Here is a 24,784-nt window from a genome sequence, read left to right on the forward strand (position 1 = left end):
TGTAGGAGAATGTATTGGACTGATGGCACAATGAATGTAGTGAGAGACACGTTGAATGTATTTACTGTATAAATAAAGCCTTGCCCCATTTATACTGGGACCCCCAGTATTGGAAAGCTCACATAAAGTGCCTGCAGCAGTATTCTCGACGAGACCAATGAGCTCAGCATGGAATGTAATTGGCCCTTGGATCAGGATGGTTTGTCGCAGTTTACTTCTGCAGCAGGATGAGCTAACCTGATATAAACTACTTGCATCAAACATGTTGGTCCGAGTAATCCATTTCACAATCTATAACTCACCTTAATCAACACGCGCATGTCCACCAAGTCTTTCTTGTCCCACTTATCAAATGGTGCCAATAGTTGCAGCCGCTGGCTCTGGGGGTTGACATTCACTTCGATGCCCTTGGGGTCTTCTGGTGGGTACTGATAAGTGTCCTGGCCAGGATCAAAGTCCTTCAAGGCAGAAATAAAGCATTAACAATGAGCTCTCAACATCCTACAACATTGTCTCTCCCCATCACACCCCATTAACTTCCTCCCCCCCGCCCCACCAAGGATGCTGGTCATTGGCTGGTACACGGCACAGCTAGTTGAGCTGTTGTCTCGCAGCGCCAGTGACCCAGGTTCAATCCTGACCTCCGGTGCTGTCTGTGTGGAGTTTGCACGTTCTCCCTGTGACCACATGGATTTCCTCCAGGTACTCTGGTTCCCTCACCCCCCTCCACCCCCCTAAGATGTGTGGGTCAGTAGATTAACTGGCCACTGTAGATTCCCCTAATGCGTAGATGAGGGGTAGAATCTGTAGTGGACGGAAGGGGGAGGGAGGTGGTAAAGATCAGAATGTAAGGAGAACAAAACAATGGGATTAACGTAAGATTAATATAAATGGGTGGTTAGTGGTTGGCATGGACTTGATGGGCTGAAGGGCCTGTTTCCATGCTAGAATCCTGCTGCCACTGAACACTGTGTAACAGCCTGTCAAATGCATCATGGGGTGCTTTGTTTAAGGAGGAAACATGGATGGCATTGATGCTTCTATGACTCATTGTGATCCTTTTGAGTATGGCTCTACAGGCACCAGGGAAACACTGGTCTCCACTCTAGCCAGTCAGCCATACATCTACGGTTAAACAGCAAGTTTCAACAAAGAACTTCATGGTGGAGGCTGCTTTCATCCTTTGCAGAGATCCATGCTGTGCCTGTTCATCAAGGGCTTGTGAACAGCAATCAGAAGTGAGTAGCCAATTCTTAGCCCAGGATCAGAGGGAATTTCCTATTCCTCTCTCAGGTGAGACCAGACGGTCAGGAGATCAAGTACTAGAACACAAAATAATGGAAAATTTTCAGCAGGTCAGGCAGAATCAGTGGAGAGAGAAACAGAACTAACATTTCGGATCAATGATCTGTCAGCGGTTCTGACAACATTTGTGCTGTGTATCTCTTGCAAGGAGGACGCCTGCCCAGTCAGGTGAAGGCAGTCTGTACTGCAAAGCCTTGAATGACATGCCTGCAGCAGTGTTCTGGAGGAAACAATTAGCTCAGCGCAGAATGGGCAAACATGAACCACAGCACAGAGCATTAACCAGTTCTCTCTTGTACAATAAACTCGTCACAGGAGTGAAAACCAGAATTATATTTTGAGCACCAGACCATAATTCAGTTATGTGATGCACTTCACACATTAACGTGAAGGATTTATAGTCAAATGCATTTGATTTGCAGAGGCAAATCTGAATGGCAATAGGTAAGTAACAGGCCCAATTTCTGTGGGGATTAAAATCCTCTTCAGCAATGATATTCTAGGGTGACAACTAAATGAATTGATTGGGAAGGGGTAAATTCTTCAAAAATGATCATAGAGAGATACAATATTTGGCCCATTGAATCCCCGCCAACAATCAAGCACTTACATTTACACTAATCCCAGCCTAACCCATTTAATTCTTCCAAATTCCCATCAAATCCCCCCAGAATTCTACCACTCATTTACACACTAGGCAATTTACAATGTCCAATTAATCTACCAACCCACGTCTTTGGGATGTGGGGGGAAACCAGTGCATCCCCGAGGAATCACATACAGTCATAGGGAGAACATGCAAACTCCACACAGACAACACCCAAGGTTGGGATTGAACTCTGGTCACTGGAGCTGTGAGGGAGCCGCCATACCAGCTGTACCCGACACACCCCAACTGGTGCCCCCACTGGTCGGGGGGGAGGAGGTCAAAAGCCTCACCAGGCAGCCAAGAGTAAGCAACAAAGAGTTATTGAGTTATATAGCACGGAAACAGGCCCTTCAGTCCAACCTGTACTTGCCAACCAAGGTGCCTTCCAGAGCTAGTCCAATTTTCCTCCTTTGCTCCAGGGAAAACAGTAACATCCTATCCAGTGTCTCCTTATAATTCAAGCCCTCCAGTCCCAGCAACATCCTTGTGAATCTTTTCTGCACCCTGGCTAGGTTAATCACATTCTTCCTATAGTATGGTGACTAGAACTACATGCAATATTCCAGGTGCGGTCTCCCCAACGTCTTGTACGGCTTAACACGACATCTCAACTCTTGTACTCAGTGCTGCTTCTGATGAAGGCAAGCGTGCCATATGCCTTCTTCACAGCCTCGTCTAACTGTGTCACCACTTTTAAGGAACAATGTACTTGTAACCCTGGGTGTCTCTGTTCTACAACACTCCTCAGGGCCCTGCCATTTACTGTGCAAGTCCTGCCCTGGTTTAACTTCCTAACATGCATCACTTTGCACTTATCTGAGTTAAATTCCACCCATCATTCTTTGCCTACTTTCCCCAGTTGATCTAGATCTTGCTGTAACCTTAGGCAACCTTCTTCACTGTCCACACCACCAATTTTGGTGTCATCCTCAAACTTGCTAATCCTGCCACCTACATTCTCATCCAAATCGTTAATATATTTGACAAACAACAGGGGAGCCAGCACTGATCCCTGTGGCACACCACTGGTCACAGACTTTCACTGACTACTTCCATCAAGCTGATTTTGTAACCAATTGGCTAGCTGACCCTAGATCCCATGTGATCTAACCTTTTGGACCAGCCTACCATTCATGATCTCGTCAAAGGCCTTGCTTAAGTCCATGTGGATAATGTCTACTGCCCTGGCCTCATCAATTCCCTTGGTCACCTCTTCAAAAAATAAACTCAATCAAATTCGAGAGACATGATTTCCCACATACAAAGCCGTGCTGACTATCTCTAATCAGCCCTTGCCTTTCTAAATGTAGATAGAGCCTGTCTCTTAGAATTCCCTCCAGTAACATTCCCATCACTGATGTTAGGCTGACCAGCCTGTAGTTCCCTAGCTGGTCCTTATAGCCCTTCCTAAATAAAGGCACAGCATTAGCCACCCTCCAGTCTTCCGGTACCTCACCTGTGACTAAGGAAGATAAAAAGATCTCTGCCAGGGCCACAGCAATTCCTTCCCCAGCTTCTATGGTGCCCTCTTTGATCCATTTGTTTTCATCTTTAGTGTCCTAGGATACACTTGGTCAGGCCCTAGGGATTTATCTCCCTTTACTTGCCTCAAGACCACCAATATCTCCTTTTCACATTGTTGATATGTTTCAGGAGATCACTGTGCTCTTCCCTGAACTCCACAGTAAAAACAGACAAGAAGTATTCATCCAATAAAGATGGAAACGAATGGATTAGAGACAGCACCGCAGTTGCTGAGAATGTGATGTCTCTGGCTGGAGAGTCTAGAACCTCAGGACAAGTGTTCAGCCATGTAGGTCTGATGAGAAATTCATCACAGGTGCTCATGAATCTTTAGAAACCTCTGCCCCAGAAGGCCATGGACACTCAGTTGTTGAGTATATTCAAGGTTGAGATGAATAAAATTCTGGGCACTAAATAGAGGAGAAACCAAAGGCCAACTCTTACTCCAATGTTATTTCAGTTGGTTTAGTTTCAGAAATTTGAGACGTGTTTTATGAGCATCTTGTGACCTTCCCACAAGTCAGAGAATCTGGAGTTTAAGAGGAACCAGCTTGTAAACAAATTCACTCCATAGCTTCCTAGCCTGCTCAGGAAGTTCCATGTACCTTGCTGGGCAGCTCATCAGCATTTGGTGCCTTCAGTTTAAACTTCTTCCCATCGGCTCCAGTCAGCGAGTCACGCTCGGGGTCAAATTTCAGGGTGCCAGCAATGGATAAGGCTGTAACAATCTGAGAACACAAAAGCACAATCACCCAGGCTGCAGCTGCTGTGCTGTCCTCAGCACCCCACCAGTTCTGGTCCTACTCGGAAGATCAATCATAATCAGCCTGACAACAGTGACGTGGCAGTAAACCACAAAACACTGTTCAGCATCTACATGGAGGGCAAGACAGTGTTGTGAGATTTAATGATCATTATTATTAATCCATTTACATTGTTCTTGATCAGCACATTATCAATAATTGAGAACTAGATATATTGTTTGGCCAGGTCAAATTCAACACCTTTGAGATGGTGTCACCAAGACCCCCTTTACGCGATTATAGATAATGATCCAAGAAGAGAAGTTTCTGTCCATGACACCTTCGCACCAACTGCTGTGTGTTTTTCATACAAGTGGCTGGGCACAACATACCCATTTCCCTCTCCCCCATCATTCCACCCCAGGGAGTAACTTGGCATAGAAGTTAGCTGACACATTTGTCACAAATTCAGTGCAATTAGAATGCAGGGACCAGCAACTAATTACTCAGATGTGTCTTTTTGTTCAAGTACAAGACTTGTGCTGCCTTTAAACCCTAAACTTACATTCACACCTCACCAATTCCTAGTTATTGTTAACCTTGAAAAGAGCTCACATCTTGTCAGTTCAATGTTCAAATTGTGGGGTAATTGATAAAAAAGCTACAGTCCAGTTAACCAGACCTAGTTCTTAATGATCCACAAGCTAAAACAACACTGACTGTTACAAAGCCATTCACAGACTCCCTTGATTTCCTCTGTTACTTCTTCCATCCCACCTGGTCTGAAGCCTCAGGGCTTCTGCCTCCCCCAGGATGAGAAGCAAGGCAGTCAGGATGAGCAGACTAACCAATTACCTTGACAAGAAGGTTCTCAATCTATAATACAGCATTTGAATATCAAACATATTTTATGCCATGCCGTTGGCTTCACAATAACACTTGGACACCAGCCTCCCCTCCTTGGACTCTTGTCTTTACCTCTCGCTGTCTTGGTGAAGCAGCCAGCATAATCAAAGACCCCACCCACCAGGGACATTCTCTCTTCTCTCCTCTTCCACCGGGTAGAAGATACAGGAGCCTGAGGGCATGTACCACCAGACTTAAGGACAGCTTCTATCCCATTGTGATAAGACTATTGAACGGTTCCCTTATACAATGAGATGGACTATGACCTCACGATCTATCTTGTTGTGACATCACACCGCACTTTCTCCGTAGCTGTGACACTTTACTCTGAACTGTTATTGTTTTTACCTGTACTACATCAATGCACTCTGTACTGACTCAATGTAACTGCACTGTGTAATGAATTGACCTGTACGATCGGTTTGTAAGACAAGCTTTTCACTGTACCTCTGTACAAGTGACAATAATAAACCAATACCAATACCATTAACGTTGGAATGTAAAGGTTTTGACTTTTAATATGCAATAACTTTTTCATTTGATTTTGCCATTACTGGAAACAATACACATGGGATCCCAGCCAAGATCAAACAAGGAAAAGTGACAGTTCTGGGGCCAGACAGTTGCCAGTGGTCTGTCTCACCATAAGCTGAAGAACAAATTGAGCAAGTGGCCATAGGACGTTTAACAGCACAAGTTGTTTGCAGTGTGTCAGGGACATGGAAACTTTGCTTCACTTCAACTTCAGAAACCTTTTGGACTGTGTATCTTTGGGAATTACAAAATCAGTTTCCATCATTTCAGCCAGAAGATTTGTGTTAGCTTTGTGGGGGAAGTTGTTTAGGACCTATTTCACAATGCAAGAAGTGAGCTTCTGTTTGTAAAGGTTTCACAGAGATAGAAAGTGAGCAGCATCTCTATGATTTGATGCTTTAAGGAGTGGTATATTATTCACAAGTCAATGCCATGTATGACCTTTTCCCTGTTTTATTTAAATAAATGTGACGGATGGTTGAGAGCCCAAGTTACATTTAATCAGATATCCGAGGCATATGGTACTTTCCACTAGTCATTGTAGACAGCACGGTTCTGCGTGTCCAGGTCACTATTGTTACTCAGATTTTGGATCAGACTCACTGGTCATTGCAATAAACCCTGAATCTATGAAAGGCATTAACTCTAAAAATGCAGCTCGGGATTCCTTTTTCCAATCCAGTGCTCATTTCTGGATTCAAGCAGTGCTTATGATACGAGCAGAGTCAATACAAAACTGCTCCACCCCAATACACACACACACTTTGATTGATAGGGATCACTGCACTCTCACCCTACTTTTACAGAACATACAAGGAATGGTGCTGGTTGGGATTTCCCATCCCACCTCTTGTTCCCTCTGTTATTGGAATACAATTCCACAAATAAATGATTTCCCTTCAGCATTTCATCCAAGTAGCCACTAATGTAGAGCGTGTTCAGCACGTGAACTGTTTGGCCCAGTCAGTCTTCCTACCAGTCTCTTCCATTGGTTTTCCTCCCCTACTTTCTCCTGTCTCCCATTTGAGCCTCTGTCGAATGCAATTACTCACAAGTCGGGTCTTGACAGGGAATTTCATTAGACAGTTGAAAATTAAGCAAAACAAAAAACAAAGTGGTGTTCCGTGGACTTTACCTCGGGTGATGTGACAAAGGCATGGGTAGCAGGGTTGGCATCATTGCGTCCAGTGAAGTTCCTGTTGTAGGACGTCACAATTGTGTTCTTCTCACCTTTCTTGACATCTCGCCTTGATTGGAAATTAAAACAAAAATACAGAAATAAGTGATACCCAGAAGCAAAAAGTGATACTCATTGCAGATACCAAAAACCTGAAATAACACAAAACGCTGGAAACACTCAGCAGGTCAGGCAGCATCTGCAGAGATGCTACTAGATCTTGCATGACCTGCTGACCATTTCCAACAGTTTATGTTTATATTTTAGGTTGAACTACAGCTTGCTATAATACCAATTCAAACAGAGTGTCCAAGCCAACACAATTCTGTCGACAATAAGGTGAACCAACTGTCTCAACTGAATTTCCCCGATTTCCCAAGCCCTTTAGGGACTTCAGTTTTATAGGACTTTCCAGACTAGCATTAAAGTGATGCACAATGTGGCTTTACTGCAGAGTGACACAGTAGTACAGGAAGGAGATATGATATCAAGACAACAACCTTTCCCTCAATGTCAGCAAAACAAAAGAGCTAGTCATTGACTTCAGGAAGTGCCGTGGAGTACAGACCCGCCTGTATTAATGGCGCTGAGGTGGAGGTGATTGAGAAGTTCCTTGGTGTAACTATCACCAACAATTTGTCCTGGTCCAAATCCTCTACCACCCTCTTCTCCTCCACCCTCACAGGTTAAATGGGATAACACTCGAGCTCAATTTGACCTGCACCATAATGAACTCTGTATCTGGTAATGTTCAGAACAAACTGCAACGTGTCAATGAAATCTTGAGTAACAGTTCTTTACAAGCGGTCTAGGCAGTGAGTATTGTCAATGGCTCAGTCACTGCCATCAATTGCATGGTCAACCAGGCATCAATGGACTGGATCGGCATTGAAAAGCCTAAGCCATTTTCCACTTCCTACCAGTCCAGAGATGCTGTGGTCAATTTTTGAGCCATCTGCTAGGACCCAGCACTGAACATGGGCTTTGCAGATCCATGGAATGTATTTAGTATTAATCTGACAGCCAGATCAGTGCAGAGATAACACACTATTGAGTGTTGCATCACCCTTGTAATTCACAGACCAATGACTGGAAGTGAGAGGTTTTTTTTGGGGGGAGTTTTGTTGAGTAAACCCCAACTAGGAACTACCTTCTGCACAACACTTACCAGCCAGTACCACAGGCAGCAAGAAAATCTAATTTCTGTGTGGCCTCAAGCTTAAGGAAGTGAGAAGAAATTTGAAGTGTAACCTCTCTACCTGTCCCACTGTCCAATGCAGGGCCCACACGCATTAGCAAGAACAATCCCACCGACATCCCTCAGAACTTGAGCCTGTGAAGACAGAAAGTAGTGTTAAATGTGGAAGACTTAGCCTCCATCCAGTCTATTGTTCATTCTCAGAACAAAGCTCCTCCCTGTAGAAAACCTCTTCGCCTCAAGCTGCAGAACTCAAGACAAGGCCTGTCATCTGTCCATTAAGTAACTTTGTGCTCTGCAGATTCATTGGCCTTTTTCATTACAATCCCTACCAGGGAGCACTGAACGAGCTAGGAATTGCTATATTCTTCATTTTTCCAATAAAGAAGCTGCATACCACCCCTACAACCCTGTGCAGAGCTGCCTGATCACTATTTGAAAGCCCAAGACAAAATATAAATACATCCACCCCTTTCAAAAGATAGCGTCAACTGCTCAAAAGAATTCTACGCAATCACTGCAGGAAGAGTTTATTACACAATGGTATAGAAATTATGTAGACACAAGAGACTGCAGATGCTGGGATCTGGAGCAAAAAACAAATTGCTGGAGGAACTCAGCGGGTCAGGCAGCATCCATGGAGGGAAATGGACAGTCGACGTTTTGGGTCGAGACCCTTCACCTGGACTGGGTATTCAGGTCGAGACCCTTCACCTGAACTAGAAATCATGTGGTGATTAGTCAATAGGAAAACTTGATGGTCGGAAATTCAAAACCCCATGAATCCAACCAATCTGAATTTCACTGAAGTGCCCTTGGTTCAGAACTGTGGTTGTATACTCACATATCCATCTCTCTCGATGGTAGCACGGATCTGCTCGGATCCTGGTGTTACGGTGAACTGGGACTTGCACTTAAGTCCATGGTCGATTGCCTGTTGTGCCACAGCAGCTGAACGACCCATATCCTCGTAACTACTGTTGGTGCAGCTGCCAATCAGACCTGGCAACACAGAAACAATGGTCCCTCTTAGTACTGGCATCAACTATTATATGCTGAAAATGAATAATGTTAAGGTATTTGGTAATCTTCCACTTTCACTGTCCCTTAGCTGCACCAAGCACCAAGGTTTCCTTTGGACCTGGTCTTCGTCCCAACCTGTCCTCCACGGTCAACAATGGTTCAGAAGTATATTCAGGGGACGGGTAAAAACAACACAAGTTCCTACGTTGATTGATAGTATACGCTTAAGTGCAGGTTTAATGCAAGTACAGAGGGCGTCTTAGCTGGGATGCTTGATGTTTAAGTTATCTACCAATGCCTAAAGCTAAAGCTAACATATGAATAATGGCCAATAGGTTGTGGTCCCTGAAATCTGCAGAACCATACCGAAGGAAAAGGCTTTGATGTCAGAGAAGATTAAACAAGACAGCAAATTGTTGTCAAGCAATACACAAAAAGTGCTGGAGGAACTCAGCAGGTCAGGCAAGTCTCTGTAGCTCCATTCTGTAACCAACTGCTCGAAAATTCCCATGAGGTATTAAGGGGTCTGAAACCCTGCATCCATAGCAACATTTACCCTTTCTCCTTCAAAAATAAAACACAGTAAAATCAGGACATAATGCGCAAAGTGTAAATGACAAATGATCTATTGTTCTGCTTCCAGTTTTATGGCAGTTAAATATTCTAGGATAAAGGATCTTAAAGACTGGAAAATTTAAAAAGGTGGGGAAACAACAATATTAATTTTCAGTAATGTGATCCGTGATTCAAGAATTAGTAGTAAAGGATTCATAGGCACCAGGAGTTGCCTTCAGATCTGCTGGTAGTGAGGCAGTGGGAATGAAGACAGACGAGTAAATCTGGAGGAAAAAAATAAACGGCTGGATGAAGTCAGCAGGTCAGGCAGCGTCTGCCTAATGTCTGATACAGGGAAATAGTCAACGTTTCCGGTCGAAACCCTTCATCTGGACTGAAAGGTAGAGGGGAGATAGCCAGTATAAAGAGGTGAGGGGAAGGGGCGCAGGCAAGCGATAGGTGGACACGTGTAGTGAAACAGTGGTTCTAGTAAGTAATTGGAATGTTTATATAGACTGGGAGAAATCAAAGCAGACTATAAGCAAAATGGAGTCACCCTCCCTCATTCTAACTGCCAGGTTCAATGCAGCACTGTGGAGTGCTGCAGCAGACAGCCTGAGCTTCTTTCATGTTTAAATGACCTTACAGCGGAGTTAAGATTCTAGTGTGCTTTTTTTTCCACTTTGGAAAGACAGGGCTGGGGAAACCCTGGGGTTGACGAGATTTAGAGAAAAAAAAAACGCATGTTAGCAATGACTAGATTGAAACCAAAGAAAACCTGTCCACTAATAATGGAATCATAAAGCACAGAAGAAACAGGTCCCTTAGTCCATCGAGTCCATAGCAGCCATCACTCACTTACACTAATCCTATTTTACTCCCCCAACAATCCTATCAACTTGCCTCTGATTCTACCACTCAGTTACACACTAGGGGCAATTTACAGCGGCCAATTAATCTAGCTACCCATATCTTAGAGGTGTATCACACGCTGTCACAGGGAGAATGTGCAAACTCCACACAGGAGCAGAGGTCAAGATTGAACTCGGTTACTGAAGCTGTGAGATAGCAGTTCTACCGGTTGCACCAGTAGGCTTCCTTATAATTAATAGGCTATAAAGTTGAAAATGCAAAACAGAATACAAAGAACTATGAAAATAAAATTATTAAGGAATGTGAAGTATTCTATGGACAAAGACAAACTAGAAAAATCAAGAACGAGAATGAAATGGCAGATATTTTATCTCTTATTTACTAATATTAGTCATTCAAAAAAGATGCAAGACAGGTATGATCAAAAGGTGATGATAACTGATCAAGTAACCAAACTAAATAGAAGTCTGGTCCAGAGGATTACATCTGCACATTCTGAGAGCAGCTGGGGAGAAAATGTCAGAGGTATTAGAAATTATTACAGAAGGGAATAGACCACAGGACAAGCAGATGGCTTATGCAATGCTTTTATTTAAAAACAAATGGAAGTAGAACGAGTCCAACCAATTACAAGCTGGTACGCTTAATCCAGAGGTAGAAAGATAATGAAATCATTATGCAAATATTAAAGAGAATATGTAGCATGGAAACAGGCCAGTCAGCCCAGCTGGTGCTAGCTACTCTCACTGTATCAGCATACTTAACCAGGTTCCTTCTAAATACATCCATGCTAGATATGGCTAGCATTGATTGTTCAGTGTTTCACTACTCCCCAAGTAGTTAATAGGAGAAATGGAAGGGTACCCCAACCAGCCCTTGCCTCATCAGCGCATTCTTCCTTGGTGCCTCTCTCAGTACATCAGCGGGACTCGGTTAATTCAACACTGAACAGGGATCAAACCTGTGACAGATGTCTTCCAAATTGATAGAGCCCATGTTGAATTTGAAAATAGAGTTAAGAATTAGTCAGCACAGATTTCAGTAAGCCTGATTGATCAACATTATTGAATGTCTCAAAAAGATCAATACAATCGATGTAAAATATTTGGATTTTCATGAGAGTTTTGATAAGACAGCACATAATAGACCCCCGAGTGTGATACCAGGGGACATGGCTAGCTGGTAAATAGCAAACATAGGGCAAAAGTCAACTCAAAATGAGCAGCAGATGGAAAGTAGTGTCTACAGGGATCAGAGCTGGTACCACTGCTATTCACTATTTACCATAAAAATTGTTATACAGCTCATTCCTCATTTAAGAGATCAATCTAAAGAAAATACCTTTGAGTTCACATAATATTTAGTCATTTAGTTTTCCCCACTAGAAGATAATGATTAATAATACTTCTCAGGTTGGTAGGCTGTGGCCAGTAAGTATCACTGTGATCTTGAACCCCAGCTATTCATGACCTATGTCCTATATTTATAACTTAGGCTGAGGGGATCAAAATCCTTCTCTCCAAGTTTGCTGAGGACACACTAGTTGGGATTAAGAGTACGGAGGAGGACGTAGAGGATCCAGGGGCTACAGGCAAGCTGATCGGCAGTTAGAATACAATATGGAAATATGTGAGGCCTTTCAATTTGGTGCACAAAACAGAAATGCAGAGTACTTTAAATGCAACAGAGAATGTGTTGCTATTGGTGTGCTTTTAAACAACTTATTGAAAGCCAACATGCAGATTCAAGAACTGATTAGGAAGGCAAATTGTGTGTTAAATGCTATTACAAGGTGAATCTTCTGTATTTTCTATTGAAGGCTTAGATGTTGAATCTATTTGAAAAAGAGAATGATTGATTACTGGATATTAAGGGAATCAGGGGCCATGGGGAGAGTGCAGGAAAGAGGTAGATCAGCCGTGATCTTGAAACGGAGCAGGCTCGAAGGGCCGACTGGTCTATTACTATTTCTTACGTTCTTGTGTAAGGAAAATTAATAAATTCAAGTGTCAAAACCCTATTTATTCTATTAATAATGAACAGTGACAGGTTTTAAAATCTCATTGCTTCAAGCAAAGTTGGTGAAATATAAACAAGGAAGACATTAACCAAGTGTTTTGAAAATTAAATGTTGAACTCCACCATGCTCAAATCTTATAAAGAGACATGGAATACATTGTACCAGTGTACAAACTGCCCAACTCTCTTACAGCCCCTTCCAAAAAAATACCCAGAAAGCAGACATGCACACCAGGTATTGCAATATATAAACATGTTGGTCTGTGGAATCAGAAATTTTTTTTTAAAATTCACAAACAGCATCAAATAGTGATGAATAATCGATACAGAGGAGGACTTCTATTAGTATGCAGAATGGCTGTTGAGTCATCCAATGATTATCAATGTAGCTAAATGTGAAGTGCCGTACTTTAAGGATAAGCAGGACATGCCCTTTCTGGAAAGGCTGCAAGGCAGGGAATCAAAAGAAACCTAGGGCACAGTCAGATGTTAATCCATCCATGCATAGAATTTACAACATAGAAACAAACCAACTGGTCTATGCTGTTTATGCTCTATACAAGCCTCCTTCCATGCCCCATTTAACCCGATCATTGATCCTTCCATCCCCTTCCCAGTAGACAGCCAGAACCAGCAGCTTATTGATGACACTGCCAGTCACAATCCTGACATATTAGACAAGCTCCCAACTGAAAAGCAAAAAACTGCAGGTGCTGGAAATCTGAAACAAAAACAGACGATGGTGGGGAAAGTCAGCAGATTGATTCCTCTCTGCTGAGGCTGCACAGTGTTAATGTTTCAAGTTATCGACTCCTCGTCAGTGGCTCCCTGATCTGCTGAGAATCCTCACCATTTTAATTCCAAAGTGCCACAGAGCCACTTGTTCTTCTAGTCACATTGAACATGCATGCTACCCTGACAAATTAGAGAAAAGAAGAAATGTGAAGGAAAGGTGCCTTTGCCGGATTCACGTTTGAGAAACAGAGGCCAACAATTGTTTGTTGCTATTTGAATAAGGTTTGTGCTCAGTGCAGAATTTTCTGATAAAATGCAGTGGTCAAGGAGGTAGGAAGTACAGCAATAATCCGGCACACTCGGGACTTTGGTGGTGCAGACTAGCAGATTTTCCAGACAATTGTGTGTTATTTATATTAGTACGTCAAAACACATTTAGTTCATGTTTTTTTTGAAAAAAGGTGAGTGGAATGGGAGCACAGGAACTGAGGCCCCAGTGAATGGGAAGGGAGCGCGGGAACCGGGGCCCCAGTGGATGGGAAGGGAGGACGGAAACCGGGGCCCCAGTGGATGGGAAGGGAGGATGGAAACCGGGGCCCCAGTGGATGGGAAGGGAGGACGGAAACCGGGGCCCCAGTGGATGGGAAGGGAGGACGGAAACCGGGGCCCCAGTGGATGGGAAGGGAGCCATTTATCCAACAGTGAAATAAAACCCAAGAAACTGCAAATTCCAGATGATTGATTCAGAAGTACCCAAGTGAGATGGTGTAAACAACATCCTGGCAAGATTTGCCACCCAACAATTTTTAAACATGCTGCTTAGAAAGGGAATTAATAAAGCAGTGGGGATGATCAAACCACAGCTCACAAGCTGAAGGAATTTTCCTTCTTTCTAAAAAAAAACAATTCAGATACAGCTCAGAGATTCAGGTCAAACACATCCTTTGGCACTTTGTACCTTTGGCTAATACATATTGAGGGACCAGTGACATCTGGCGCACACTTTACCCTCAAACCCCAGCTAACTGGCCATGAGCACACACTGTGGAACTAAGATATCTGCATTCAGTTATTGTTGTGAATGCACGTGGTGTATATGCAATCTCCTTTCTGCAGACACAGCTGTGCTCACTGCGCATAGGATTTGAATTATAAAATTACATTAATATTAATTTTGTGGATGACAATGGCACCGCATAATTGCATGAAATTTAAGTATGAAGGAAAAAACCAGAAGTTTTAAGTCAGAATGGGAGGAAGGCTTGGCACTCATTGTTAAAGATGGAAAAGTGCTGTGCTTTATCAATAAAGTATCATTCACTACAAAGCGAGCAACTTGAAATGTCATCACAAAATGAATCGCAAGTCTTCATCTGAATATCCTGCTGGATCAGGGCAAAGGAGAAAACAAATAACTACATTAAAATCATGCCTACACAACCAACAAACACTATTTTTGCCTTCAGTATGGAAGCTGACAGGCTAGCTTTGTTACTGCAGGAAATGCAACACACAATAAGCATTCAAATGGTAATGGAGAATTTGTTAAGAGGAATATTGCAGAAGTGGATACAATTTATGACACAACCCTCCCCCCCCCCCCCCCCACAAAACTAATAAAGAAAACATAAGTTTCCAGACATGACCAGGATGGAGACTCACAAGACCTCTAGCTCTGACAGTAATTAGCCACAATGCAGTAAGTGTGTTTCGTCTGTTTCTATTAACTTCATACAAAAATGTATATATAAAAATTGTGCGCACCTTATAGCTCTCAAACTTTGAATATAATCACATGCAGTCAGTAGGTTTGGTTACCCCCTGAATTAAAGGAACAAGTAAATCATTTGACATGGAAGAAAGTACTATCAAGGATTGGATATGCTGAATACCATTTTCTGAGCTGGAACAGTTAATTTAGTTTAACAGTTTATGTGTAGACGTATTTGTACAATGCACTGAAAACCTTCGCATATATCACAGTACTTGCAAGGTTTACACTTCCTGTATCGTTACATAAAACAAAAGACCCTTCAACCCATTACGTCTTCCTTTTCCCACTCCATCTCAGGAAGAGAAATGGAGGAATTTGCTACCTACAATGCCCACTGTTGGAGACTAACATATTCTCAACTGGTCAGTGTATCATTTTAGAATGTGTTACTCAAATGCTTCTTTTCTCATGGCTCCCAAAAGAGAACCTGAACACTACTGTAAAAGTCTACGTAAACTGGTCTCCAAACCATTAACACAGTTAAAATACATAAATAGGCTCTCACTATAATTTTACAGTATCGGAACTCAAATCATTTGGAAATGTTCATTGTAAAGCTGTATACAATAAATAGTATTTATTTTGTTAACCATTTCCAGTGGCCATTTCTGGGGTCGTTCCATCACCCAACCCCCATCCCCTCCCCTCCAAGACCACTGGATCTTTCTCTCCAGCAGTTCAGCAGGGTGTTGGTTGACATTCATACATGAGCCTCATCCTTGGGCAGCGACAAGCTACTTGGATTCTTCCACAACACAATGGGAAGGTCAACTCCACACAACCCTTCTCGCACTAGGACCAACTGGATGGTTACCAAGACCTGGAACCTCTTTCTTCATCTATGAACATTGTGGTCAATTTGTAGCCTATCCCCATCAACCCAGAGTACACACTCAACAAAATCAATTGTGTAATTACGTTCATTAATCCATCAACTAGATGGGTTCATCAACAACTTATTATTATAGAAATCCTGGCCCCAATCCATCAGAAATATTCCCTGTCCCACCCCTCTTTGAAGATCCTTTTCTCTTTCCTAGTTCTGATGAACAGTCTTCAACCCGAAATGTTAACTTAGTTCCTCTTCTACAGATGCTGTCTGACCTGTTGAGTGTTTCCAGAATTTTTTTGTTTACTTTTCAGACTTCCAGCGTCTGCATTTTTTTTTTAAAGATTTTCATAAAGTCAGTGATTATGCTGGAATGAGTCCCTAGCTGCTATAAAGAGCTCACAGTCTATTAATCCAGCACCAGCAGGCAAGACAAAGCAGGGATGGTTAAATTGAAATCTTTCTTACCTACTCGAATATCAAGAGGCCAACCGTTTTTCTCAGCAGCTGTCCCAATCTCTGACACTGGGTGTGCAAGGTCAGGGGTGAAAGGACCATTAATATGTGGTTTAAGCTGAAACAAGAAAAGGAAGCATCTTTAAGCAACGTAACGAAAAAAGACAACTTTCATGGTTGGCTTGAAAAGTACAAATGCTTTTAAAAGGTTAAGAGTGAGATAAAAATACATACAGATCTGGAAGATTGAAATAAGAAAAACAGAAAGTGCAAGTAGTAGAGAAGGGCAGCAGAAGGAATTAGCTCCCAACACATAGGAAGTGACTTGATGCACATTTCCAAAATTACTTGCCTTTATTTCAGAAATGGGCAAGTTAATTTTACCCCAGTGCACTGACTATCCCATCATGGGATACCAACAATGTTCTGAAAAAACTCAATTTTTGATTGCCTTTGCCTGGGCAGAAGTAGGTCATTTGCGCTCAACTTTAATTTCTACAGAATATTTTGAAGCAATATTCTTGGTTCGTGCAAACCGAGTGTAGGGTTCATTTGGGAAGGCTTGTGTTTTAGGGTAGGGGAATGGTTCAGAAGACCTTGGGTTCAAGCTGCCTCTAAAACTTGAGAGACTGAATTACCATCCAGAACCAGAAGAATGCTGCACTGAAGAAGCATCATCCATTCAGATGTTAAACCATGACATTTCTGTTCAAAACCAGCAGTTCAGGTCAATGTAAAATATCTAATCAATCAAAATACAATGCAATCTTGTTATATCAAAGGTATCGGGGGACAACTTTTAACACCTGCCTTATAATCTACCTGTGTTACAAATGAAACCAACATTTACCCAATTTCCTTCTTGGAGGACATAATAATATCCAGATCCACAATATGACAAGGTACTTTTAAGATATGTTGCAAACTCTTCCTACAGTAACAACTGCACAGCATCACAAACAGCGAATACAAATCTTATCATAGAACAAGAAGTCAAAAGCAGAGTCCAAGCCAATAGAACCAGAAGATTCGAGACTCAGCCGCAGTCAACGTTAGATCTGATCCCAGCAGAAAGGCTGCAACAATTTAGCAAAGCATTCACAAGGTCCCTCATGGTAGGCTGATTCAAAAGATTAAGGAACATAAGATCTATGGTGACTTGGTAGATTGGATTCAAAATTGGCTTGGCCATAGAAGACAGAGGGTAGTGATGGAGGGGTGTTATTCTGACTGGAGGTCTGTGACCAGTTGTGTTCCACAGGGATCAGTGCTTGGACCTCTGTTTGTGATATTTATACACACATACATAATTTGGATGAAAATGTGGGTGGGATGATTAGCAAGTTTGCAGATGACACAAACATTGGAGGAGCTGTGGATAGTGAGGAAGGTTGTTGAAGGATACAGCAGGATATAGACGTTGGAAATATGGGCAGAGAAATGGCAGATGGAGTTTAATCTGGACAAGTGTGAGGTGTTGCACTTTAGGAGGTCAAATGTAAGAGATAAGTATACAGTAAATGGCTAGGCCGTTAAGAACAATGATATACAGAGGGATGTTGGAGTGCAAGTCCATAACTCCCTGAAAGCAGCAACACAATTAGACACGGTTGTAAAGAAGGTGTATGGCATACTTGCCTTCATCGGTTGGGGCAGCAAGTATAAGAGTTGGGAAGTCATATTGCAGATGTATATAATTTTGGTGAGGCCACATTTGGAGCATTGTGTGCAGTTCTGGTCGTCACACGACAGGAAGGATGTGGGGGCTTTGAAGAGAGTGCAGAAGATGTCCACCAGGATGCTGCCTGGATTAGAGAGTATTAACTATATGGAGAGGCTGGACAAGCACTGATTATTTTCTTTGGAGCATAGGAGGTTGATGATTTACCTGATAAAAGTATACAAAATTATGAGAGGCACAGACAGGGTAGATAGTCTTTTTACCCAGGATGAAAATGTCAAATACTACAGGACATACAGTAGCTTTAAGGTGAGAGAGGGAAAGTTTAAAGGGGATTTACGAGGCAAGTTTTTTTCCTAAGTGGAGAGAGGTAGATGTCTCGAATGCGCTGCCAGAGGAAGTGGTGGAAGCAGATAGCAATGTTTCAGAGGCATTTAGACAGGCATGTAAACTGGCAGAGAATGGAGGGATATAGACCACATACAGGCAGATGGGATTAGTTTAAATTGACACCATGGGCGGCACAGGCACTGTGGGCTAAAGGGCCTGTTCCTGTGCTGCACTGTTCAATTGTCTATGTTCTTTATTTGAACTTAGTTTTCTTATATTCATTTTCAGGGTCTACGCACTGCTGGCAAAGCAAGCATTTATTGCCCATTCCTAATTGTCTTTGAGAGGTGGTGGTTAACCAGCATCTCAAAGCACTGTAGTCCTTCTGGTGATGGTACTCCCAACGTCGTTGGGGTAGGAGTTCCAGGATTTAGACCCAACAACAATAAAAGAACTGACGGTAAACTTTGCAAGTCAGGATGGTGCAGTGAAATCTGCTGGTAGTGACGTTCCCATGTGTCTGTTGCACTTGTCCTTCTTGGTGGTAGAGGTTACGGGTTTAGGAGACATTGTTAGAGTAGGCTGGGCAGTTAGCTGCAGTGCTTTTTGTAGACTATACATGTTGCAGCCACTGTACACTGGTGGGGTGAGAAAATGGACATTTAGGGTTGGTGTAGCAAGCAATCTGTGGGAGGAACTCAGTGGGTCAAGCAGCAACTGTGGGAGGAAAGGAACCGTCGATGTTTCGGGTCGAAACCCCACATCAGAAGTGCTCACAGATGCTGCTCGAACCACTGAGTTCCTCCTGCAGATTGTTTGTTTCTGCAGATTCCAGCATCTGCAGTCTCTTGTGTCTCCTTTAGGGTGAGTGTGATGCTTTGTCTTGGATGGCGTCGAGCTTCTTGAGATTTGTTAGCTTTGTACTCATCCAGGCAAGTGAAGAGTATTCCATCACACTCCAGATTTGTACCTTTCAGATGATGGAAAGGTCTTGGAACGTCATTAGGTGACTCACTCACCACAGAATACCCAGCCTCTGAGCTGCTCTTGCAGTCACAGTATTTGTGTCTGTTCCTGTTGAGTTTCTGGGAAATAGTGACCTCCAGGATATTGATGATGGGGTCATGGTGGGGATAATGCCACTGAACATCAAGGGAAGGTGATCAGATTCTCACTTGTTGGGTATGGTCATTGTCTGGCATTTTTGTGGCCCAAATGTTACTTGCTACTTATCAACCCATGCCTGAACACTATCGAGCTCTTGTCGAGGAACTGCAAATGGAATTGAATGTTGTGCAATCAGCAGTGAAAATCTGACCTCATTATAGAAGGAGAGTCATTGATGCAGCAGCTGAGAATGGTTGGGCCTAGGACACTGCCCTCAGCAACTCCTGCAGGGAGGTCCTGGGGCTGGAATGATTAACCTCTGACAACCACAAGCATCTTCCTTTGTGCAAGGTATTACTCCAGCCTTTGGAGTGTTTTCCTCTTGGTGATAACTTGGTCAAATGTTGCCTTGATGTCAAAGGCAATCACTCTCATCTCACTTCTGTAATTCTTGATAGCACTGTCAACAGCTTCTGTCACTATGATGACTAAGAGTAGATTGATTGTGGCACTGGATTTGTTCTGCCTTTAATGAACAGGACATATCTGGGCAATTTTCGACATTATCAGGTAGATGTCAGGTGCTGTAACTACCACTTAGCTGGAGGTGCAGCTTGTTCTGGAGCACAGATCTTCAGTATCACAGCTGAAGGCCTGTGGGTCAAACAGCCAGTGTCCTCGATTAACCTCGATCCTTCCGACAAAACCCTGCTACTGGGTAATCAAACTAGGAACATTATCCTTCCCAGCAAAGGGACTGAGAAAGTGAGTGAGGAATCGATTACAAGTTGCCCATGAGACTCTCATGTGACTAAATTCCATTTACACTAATTCAAGCAAAAGACTTGCTTGTCACATGTAGACTTACTGACAAAACTCTTGTTAATTACATAGGCTGGGCAGCCATAGATTAGCCAACATCAGAGGAAGATGGCAGTGGTGGAGGGAAAAACAGCAACAGCTGTCTATCCAAAAGGTGCACCTGCTTTTTCTGCTGAGGATGGACAGCACATTTCAGTTTCTGTTGCAAGTGTTCAGTGGTACTTTGGATAGAGTTTGGCAGATCCAAAAAAAACATCTCTGGAGTTCAGAGATATGAAGAAACTGGCTAGAAAAAAATGCTGTTGATTTTCAAGGGGAGGAGAAAATAGTTAATCCTATGAAGCTGTTGATGAGGTTACAGCTTTTTGGATCAAAGCCCATTGTTGTTTTGGAGCTCAGTGGATTAATCAATAATAAAGATGTTTTTCAAAACCAGGTACAATAATTCACCCCTCCTGCTCGGAATGCAAGCAGGGAAAGGGTGACATGATGTGTTTGTGTTCTCAAGTCACTGGAAATACTTTGCAAGTAGATTTGTGCAAATATTTTTTTTTAATTTTTTTGAAATTAAATTAGTTTCTGCACCAAGACCAAAACAATTTTCACTGAATGAGCAAGGTCAGAAATGGAGATGGTCAATGCAAAAGTATAGTTAAACATCTACACAACGAAACTCAAAACCCACAAAAATATTTCAATTAAACCATTCCACGACTGCTTCCATTTTAAATGGTGCCATATTGAATTTAAGCCTAGCTCCTTTATGCCTGTTGTGTAGCACCCAAATAAAAACTCTTGACATTATGGGCAGGCACGGTAGTGTAGTTGTTAATGTAACGATATATCAGCGCCAGCAACACGGGTTCAATTCCAGCTGCTGTCTGTAAGAAGTTTCTACATTCTCCCTGTGACTGTGTGGGTCTCCTCCGGGTGCTCCGGTTTCCTCCCACATTCCAAAGACGTACGGGTTAGGAAGTTGTGGGCGTGCCATGTTGGCCCCAGAAGCGTGGCGACACTTGCAGGCTGCCCCCAGAACATTCTACGCAAAGATGCATTTCACTGTGTGTTTCGATGGACATGTGACTAATAAAGAAACCTTATCTTATATAACCTCTTCACTGAAGAGCAGATCTTAATTTTATCCCTATAGGTGACGTGCAAAGGCCAGATTCACAGACTCTGTTGGCAAGGCAAATGACAACTGGTCTAAATTAGTACATGAAAAGACTTGTTGGACTGTTTGGCCTCCTTCAATATCATAAGTATATGCCAGCTCAAAAATCTTACTTAATTTTAAAATCTGGAAATTAAAAAAAAAATCACATTAAAGGTGATGCTGAACTGTTGTGGCTCTGGGGATGAAGCCTGCTGTCTGGGCTAATGTGCAAATCCATTCCTACAGCCAAGTGGCTGACTGTTAACTGCACAGTTGCATCAACTTCCCCCCTGCCTCCACCCCCCCCCCCCCCCCCCCCACCGTCCTTCCCCAACCTTTAAAAGAATACAGTGACCCAAGGCAACAGCTCACCATCTGCTGTTTAGGGCAATTAAAAGGAGCCTTGCCAGTAATAGCTCATGTTCCAAAAATAATCTGAAAAACAAAGTCAGGTCAGACTAGCATAAGAGACAAGAGGAGTAGGAGTAGACCACATGGTTCCTCAAGCCTGCTCTGCCATTCAATAAGTGATGATTACACTCAGCACACAAGCCCTGAAGTCAAAACTGAAGCACTTGCAACCGTGTTCAGCCAGAAGTGCTGAATGCATAATCCATCTTCACCACCGGTCTGGAAGCCAGTCTGATTCACTCTACGTGATATGAAGGAATGGCTGAAAGACTGTGGGAATCAGACAACGTCCAGGCTGTAGTTCTGAAGAAATGTGCTCCAGAACTAACAGCCTCCAGCCAAGCTGTTCCAGTACTTTCGACACTGGCATCTACCTGACAAAGTGGAAAATTGTCCAGGTATGCTTGTTCATAGAAAGCAGGACGAATCCAACCTGGCTAATTCCCAGCAACAATCTGCTGGGAGGACTCAGCAGGTCTGTAGGAGGAAAGGAACGGAGGACATTTCAGGTCAAAACCATGCATCAGGACAACCCTCCCACAGATGCTGCTCAACCCGCTGAGTTCTTCCAGCAGATGGTTTGTTGCTCCAGATCCCATCATCTGCAGTCTCTTGTGTCTCCTGGCAAATTACCACCCAGTTTGCCGAGGAGTTGTGAATGGAATTGAACACTGAGCAAACGTCAGCTGACATCCAACCTCTGATTTCATAGAAGAAAGTGTAGACTCATACCTTGCTTAGTGCTCAGGATGCTTTCCCAGGAACATGAGTCCGTATGGAATCAGCACTAAAAAATAATCGTTATAGCATTATACGTGTTCCTGGCACAAAAGTGTGCAGCCTGAGTGGATGTCTTTTTTCAAAAAACAGTACTGTAGGATAAAAAGCTGCAAGTGTTTGGACCCTAGTAATGAATTGGTGTTCTGTGGGATAAGCTAAGCAGGGTACAAGTGTACTGTCAGCCATCAGCAAGCGATTAAGTGTTATCAGGCAGCAATTACTCACTAATAATCTGCTCAACTCATCACAGCCTTGGTCCAAACATAGACCAAAGAGCCGGATTCCAGAGACGAGGTGAGAGCAACCACCCTTGCCATCAAGGTAGCATTTAAACAAGAGTGGCATCAAGGAGCCCTGATAAAACTGTGCACAGTTGCACAGCTAGTAGAGCCACTGCCTCATGGCTGCAGCGACTCAGGTTCAATCCTGCTCTTGGGTACCGTGTGTGTGGAGTTTGCATGTTCTCAAAGTCAAGTTTATCGTCATATGCACAGGTGCAATGAAAAACTTACTTGCAGCAGCATCACAGGCACATGGCATCATATAAGCAGCATTCACAAGAAAAACAAATTAAACACAACTTGTACACAATTTTTACAAGAAAAAAACAGAATTAGAGCAAAAAGTTCATTTTAGTGCAAAGTGATCAGAGTGGTGATAGTGCTGCTAAACTGCAATGGTGATTAGGGTTTTGCAGGTTGGTTCAAGAACCGAATGGGTGAAGGGAAGTAGCTGTTCTTGAACCTGGTGGTGTGGGACTTCAGGCTTCTGTACCTCCTGCCCGATGGTAGCTGCAAGAAGATGATAGAGGTTGCCTTCTTGAGGCAGTGCCTCCTGTAGATACTACCGATGGTGGGGAGGGATGTGCCGTGATGCATTGAGCAGAGTCCACTACTCTCTGCAGCTTCTTGTTATTCAGATTGCTGTATCAGACCATGATGCAACCAGTCAGGAGCTTTTCAACAGTACATCTGTAGAATGTTATGAGCCCAGGTTGCTACTTGATGAGTGTCCCTTTAAGACGCCTGAATGGTAGTGTGTGTGGCTTTATCTGACTACTGTGAGTGAAAAAAAATGACTATAACTGGAACGTGCTGGCAATTGCACAGACAGGGGGAGAGGCAAGAGGCGAGAGGCAAGCACTGACTGCCAGTCTCTGTATCTATGGATGAAGAACAAATTATTACGACTGTCACTTTAAAATCCATGTATGGATTTTCGGAGCAATCTGTGGAGTCCACTTTGTCATTAACCTGTACGGGAAAGCTCTCGGTGTGGCAGATACTTCGGAACAAAGCAATGGAGCTCTTCGGTGATTGAGGCGTTGTATTGGTTCCATCGTGGAACTTGTGGATTTCGTAAACTCCTATTTTCTCTACATTCTAACGTGGTTTTCAGAAGCCTTTGCTCATCGTTCTACTTCATGACTTGCTGAACTGAACTGGTTTGCCATCATAAAACTTCGAGAACTATTCCTAGACTTGGGGTCTGGGAACTGGCCACACACACACTTCGTGTTTATTTTGGGGTCAATGTCTGATATCTCAAGTTTTTATTTCTCTTACTATTACAAGTAGTTATTAATAAATAGATTCTAACATTTAAACATGGTTCATTGTGTTTCTATTGTTGCTGGTACGTAACAAGGAGTTTGTTAGAGTGTTCGGTGACAAGCGAACTTCCTTAATCTCTTAAGAAAGTAAAGACGCTGGCATACTTTCCTTGTGATTCCAGCTATGTGCTGAGCCCAGGACAGGTCATCTGATAGGTTAACACCCAGGAATTTAAAGCTGCTGACTCTCTCCACCACCGATCCCCCAATGTAGACTGGCACATGTTCGCCCTCCTTCCCCTTCCTGAAGTCAACAATCAGCTCTTTAGTTTTGCTGACGTTGAGCGAGAGGTTGTTGTTGCAGCACCACTCAACCAGCTGTCCTATCTCACTCCAGTAGGCTGACTCATCGCCACCTGTGATTCGCCCAACAACAGTGGTGTTGTTAGCAAATTTGAAGATGGCATTGGAGCTGTGCTTAGCCACACCGTCATGTGTGTACAGAGAGTAGAGCAGGGGGCTAAACACGCAGCCTTGAAGTAACCTCTGTGGGTTTCCTCTGGGTGTTCTAGTCTCCTCCCACATCCCAAAGATGTGCAGCTTGGTAGATTAATTGGCCGCTGCAGAAATTGCCCCTGGCATGCA

General features: G+C 43.1%; 1 protein-coding gene across 3 annotated transcripts in view; it reads right to left on the reverse strand.

Moving 5' to 3' along the window:
- Nucleotides 1–24,784, reverse strand: part of aco2 (aconitase 2, mitochondrial) — a 60,899-nt gene that overhangs the window by 9,386 nt on the left and 26,729 nt on the right. For all 3 annotated transcript variants that reach the window (XR_007958520.1, XR_007958521.1, XM_052043086.1), the window contains exons 9-14: nucleotides 16,313–16,418; nucleotides 8,881–9,038; nucleotides 8,098–8,171; nucleotides 6,797–6,908; nucleotides 4,084–4,206; nucleotides 303–458 (exon numbers count right to left, since the gene is read on the reverse strand). Coding sequence is in view for 1 of the 3 variants with exons in the window: in XM_052043086.1 (XP_051899046.1) it covers nucleotides 303–458; nucleotides 4,084–4,206; nucleotides 6,797–6,908; nucleotides 8,098–8,171; nucleotides 8,881–9,038; nucleotides 16,313–16,418 (729 nt within the window). In the remaining 2 variants the exon portion in view is untranslated. The remainder of the gene's footprint in view (nucleotides 1–302; nucleotides 459–4,083; nucleotides 4,207–6,796; nucleotides 6,909–8,097; nucleotides 8,172–8,880; nucleotides 9,039–16,312; nucleotides 16,419–24,784) is intronic.

Source organism: Pristis pectinata, chromosome 33, assembly GCF_009764475.1.
Source record: "Pristis pectinata isolate sPriPec2 chromosome 33, sPriPec2.1.pri, whole genome shotgun sequence".
Lineage (NCBI taxonomy): Eukaryota > Metazoa > Chordata > Chondrichthyes > Rhinopristiformes > Pristidae > Pristis > Pristis pectinata.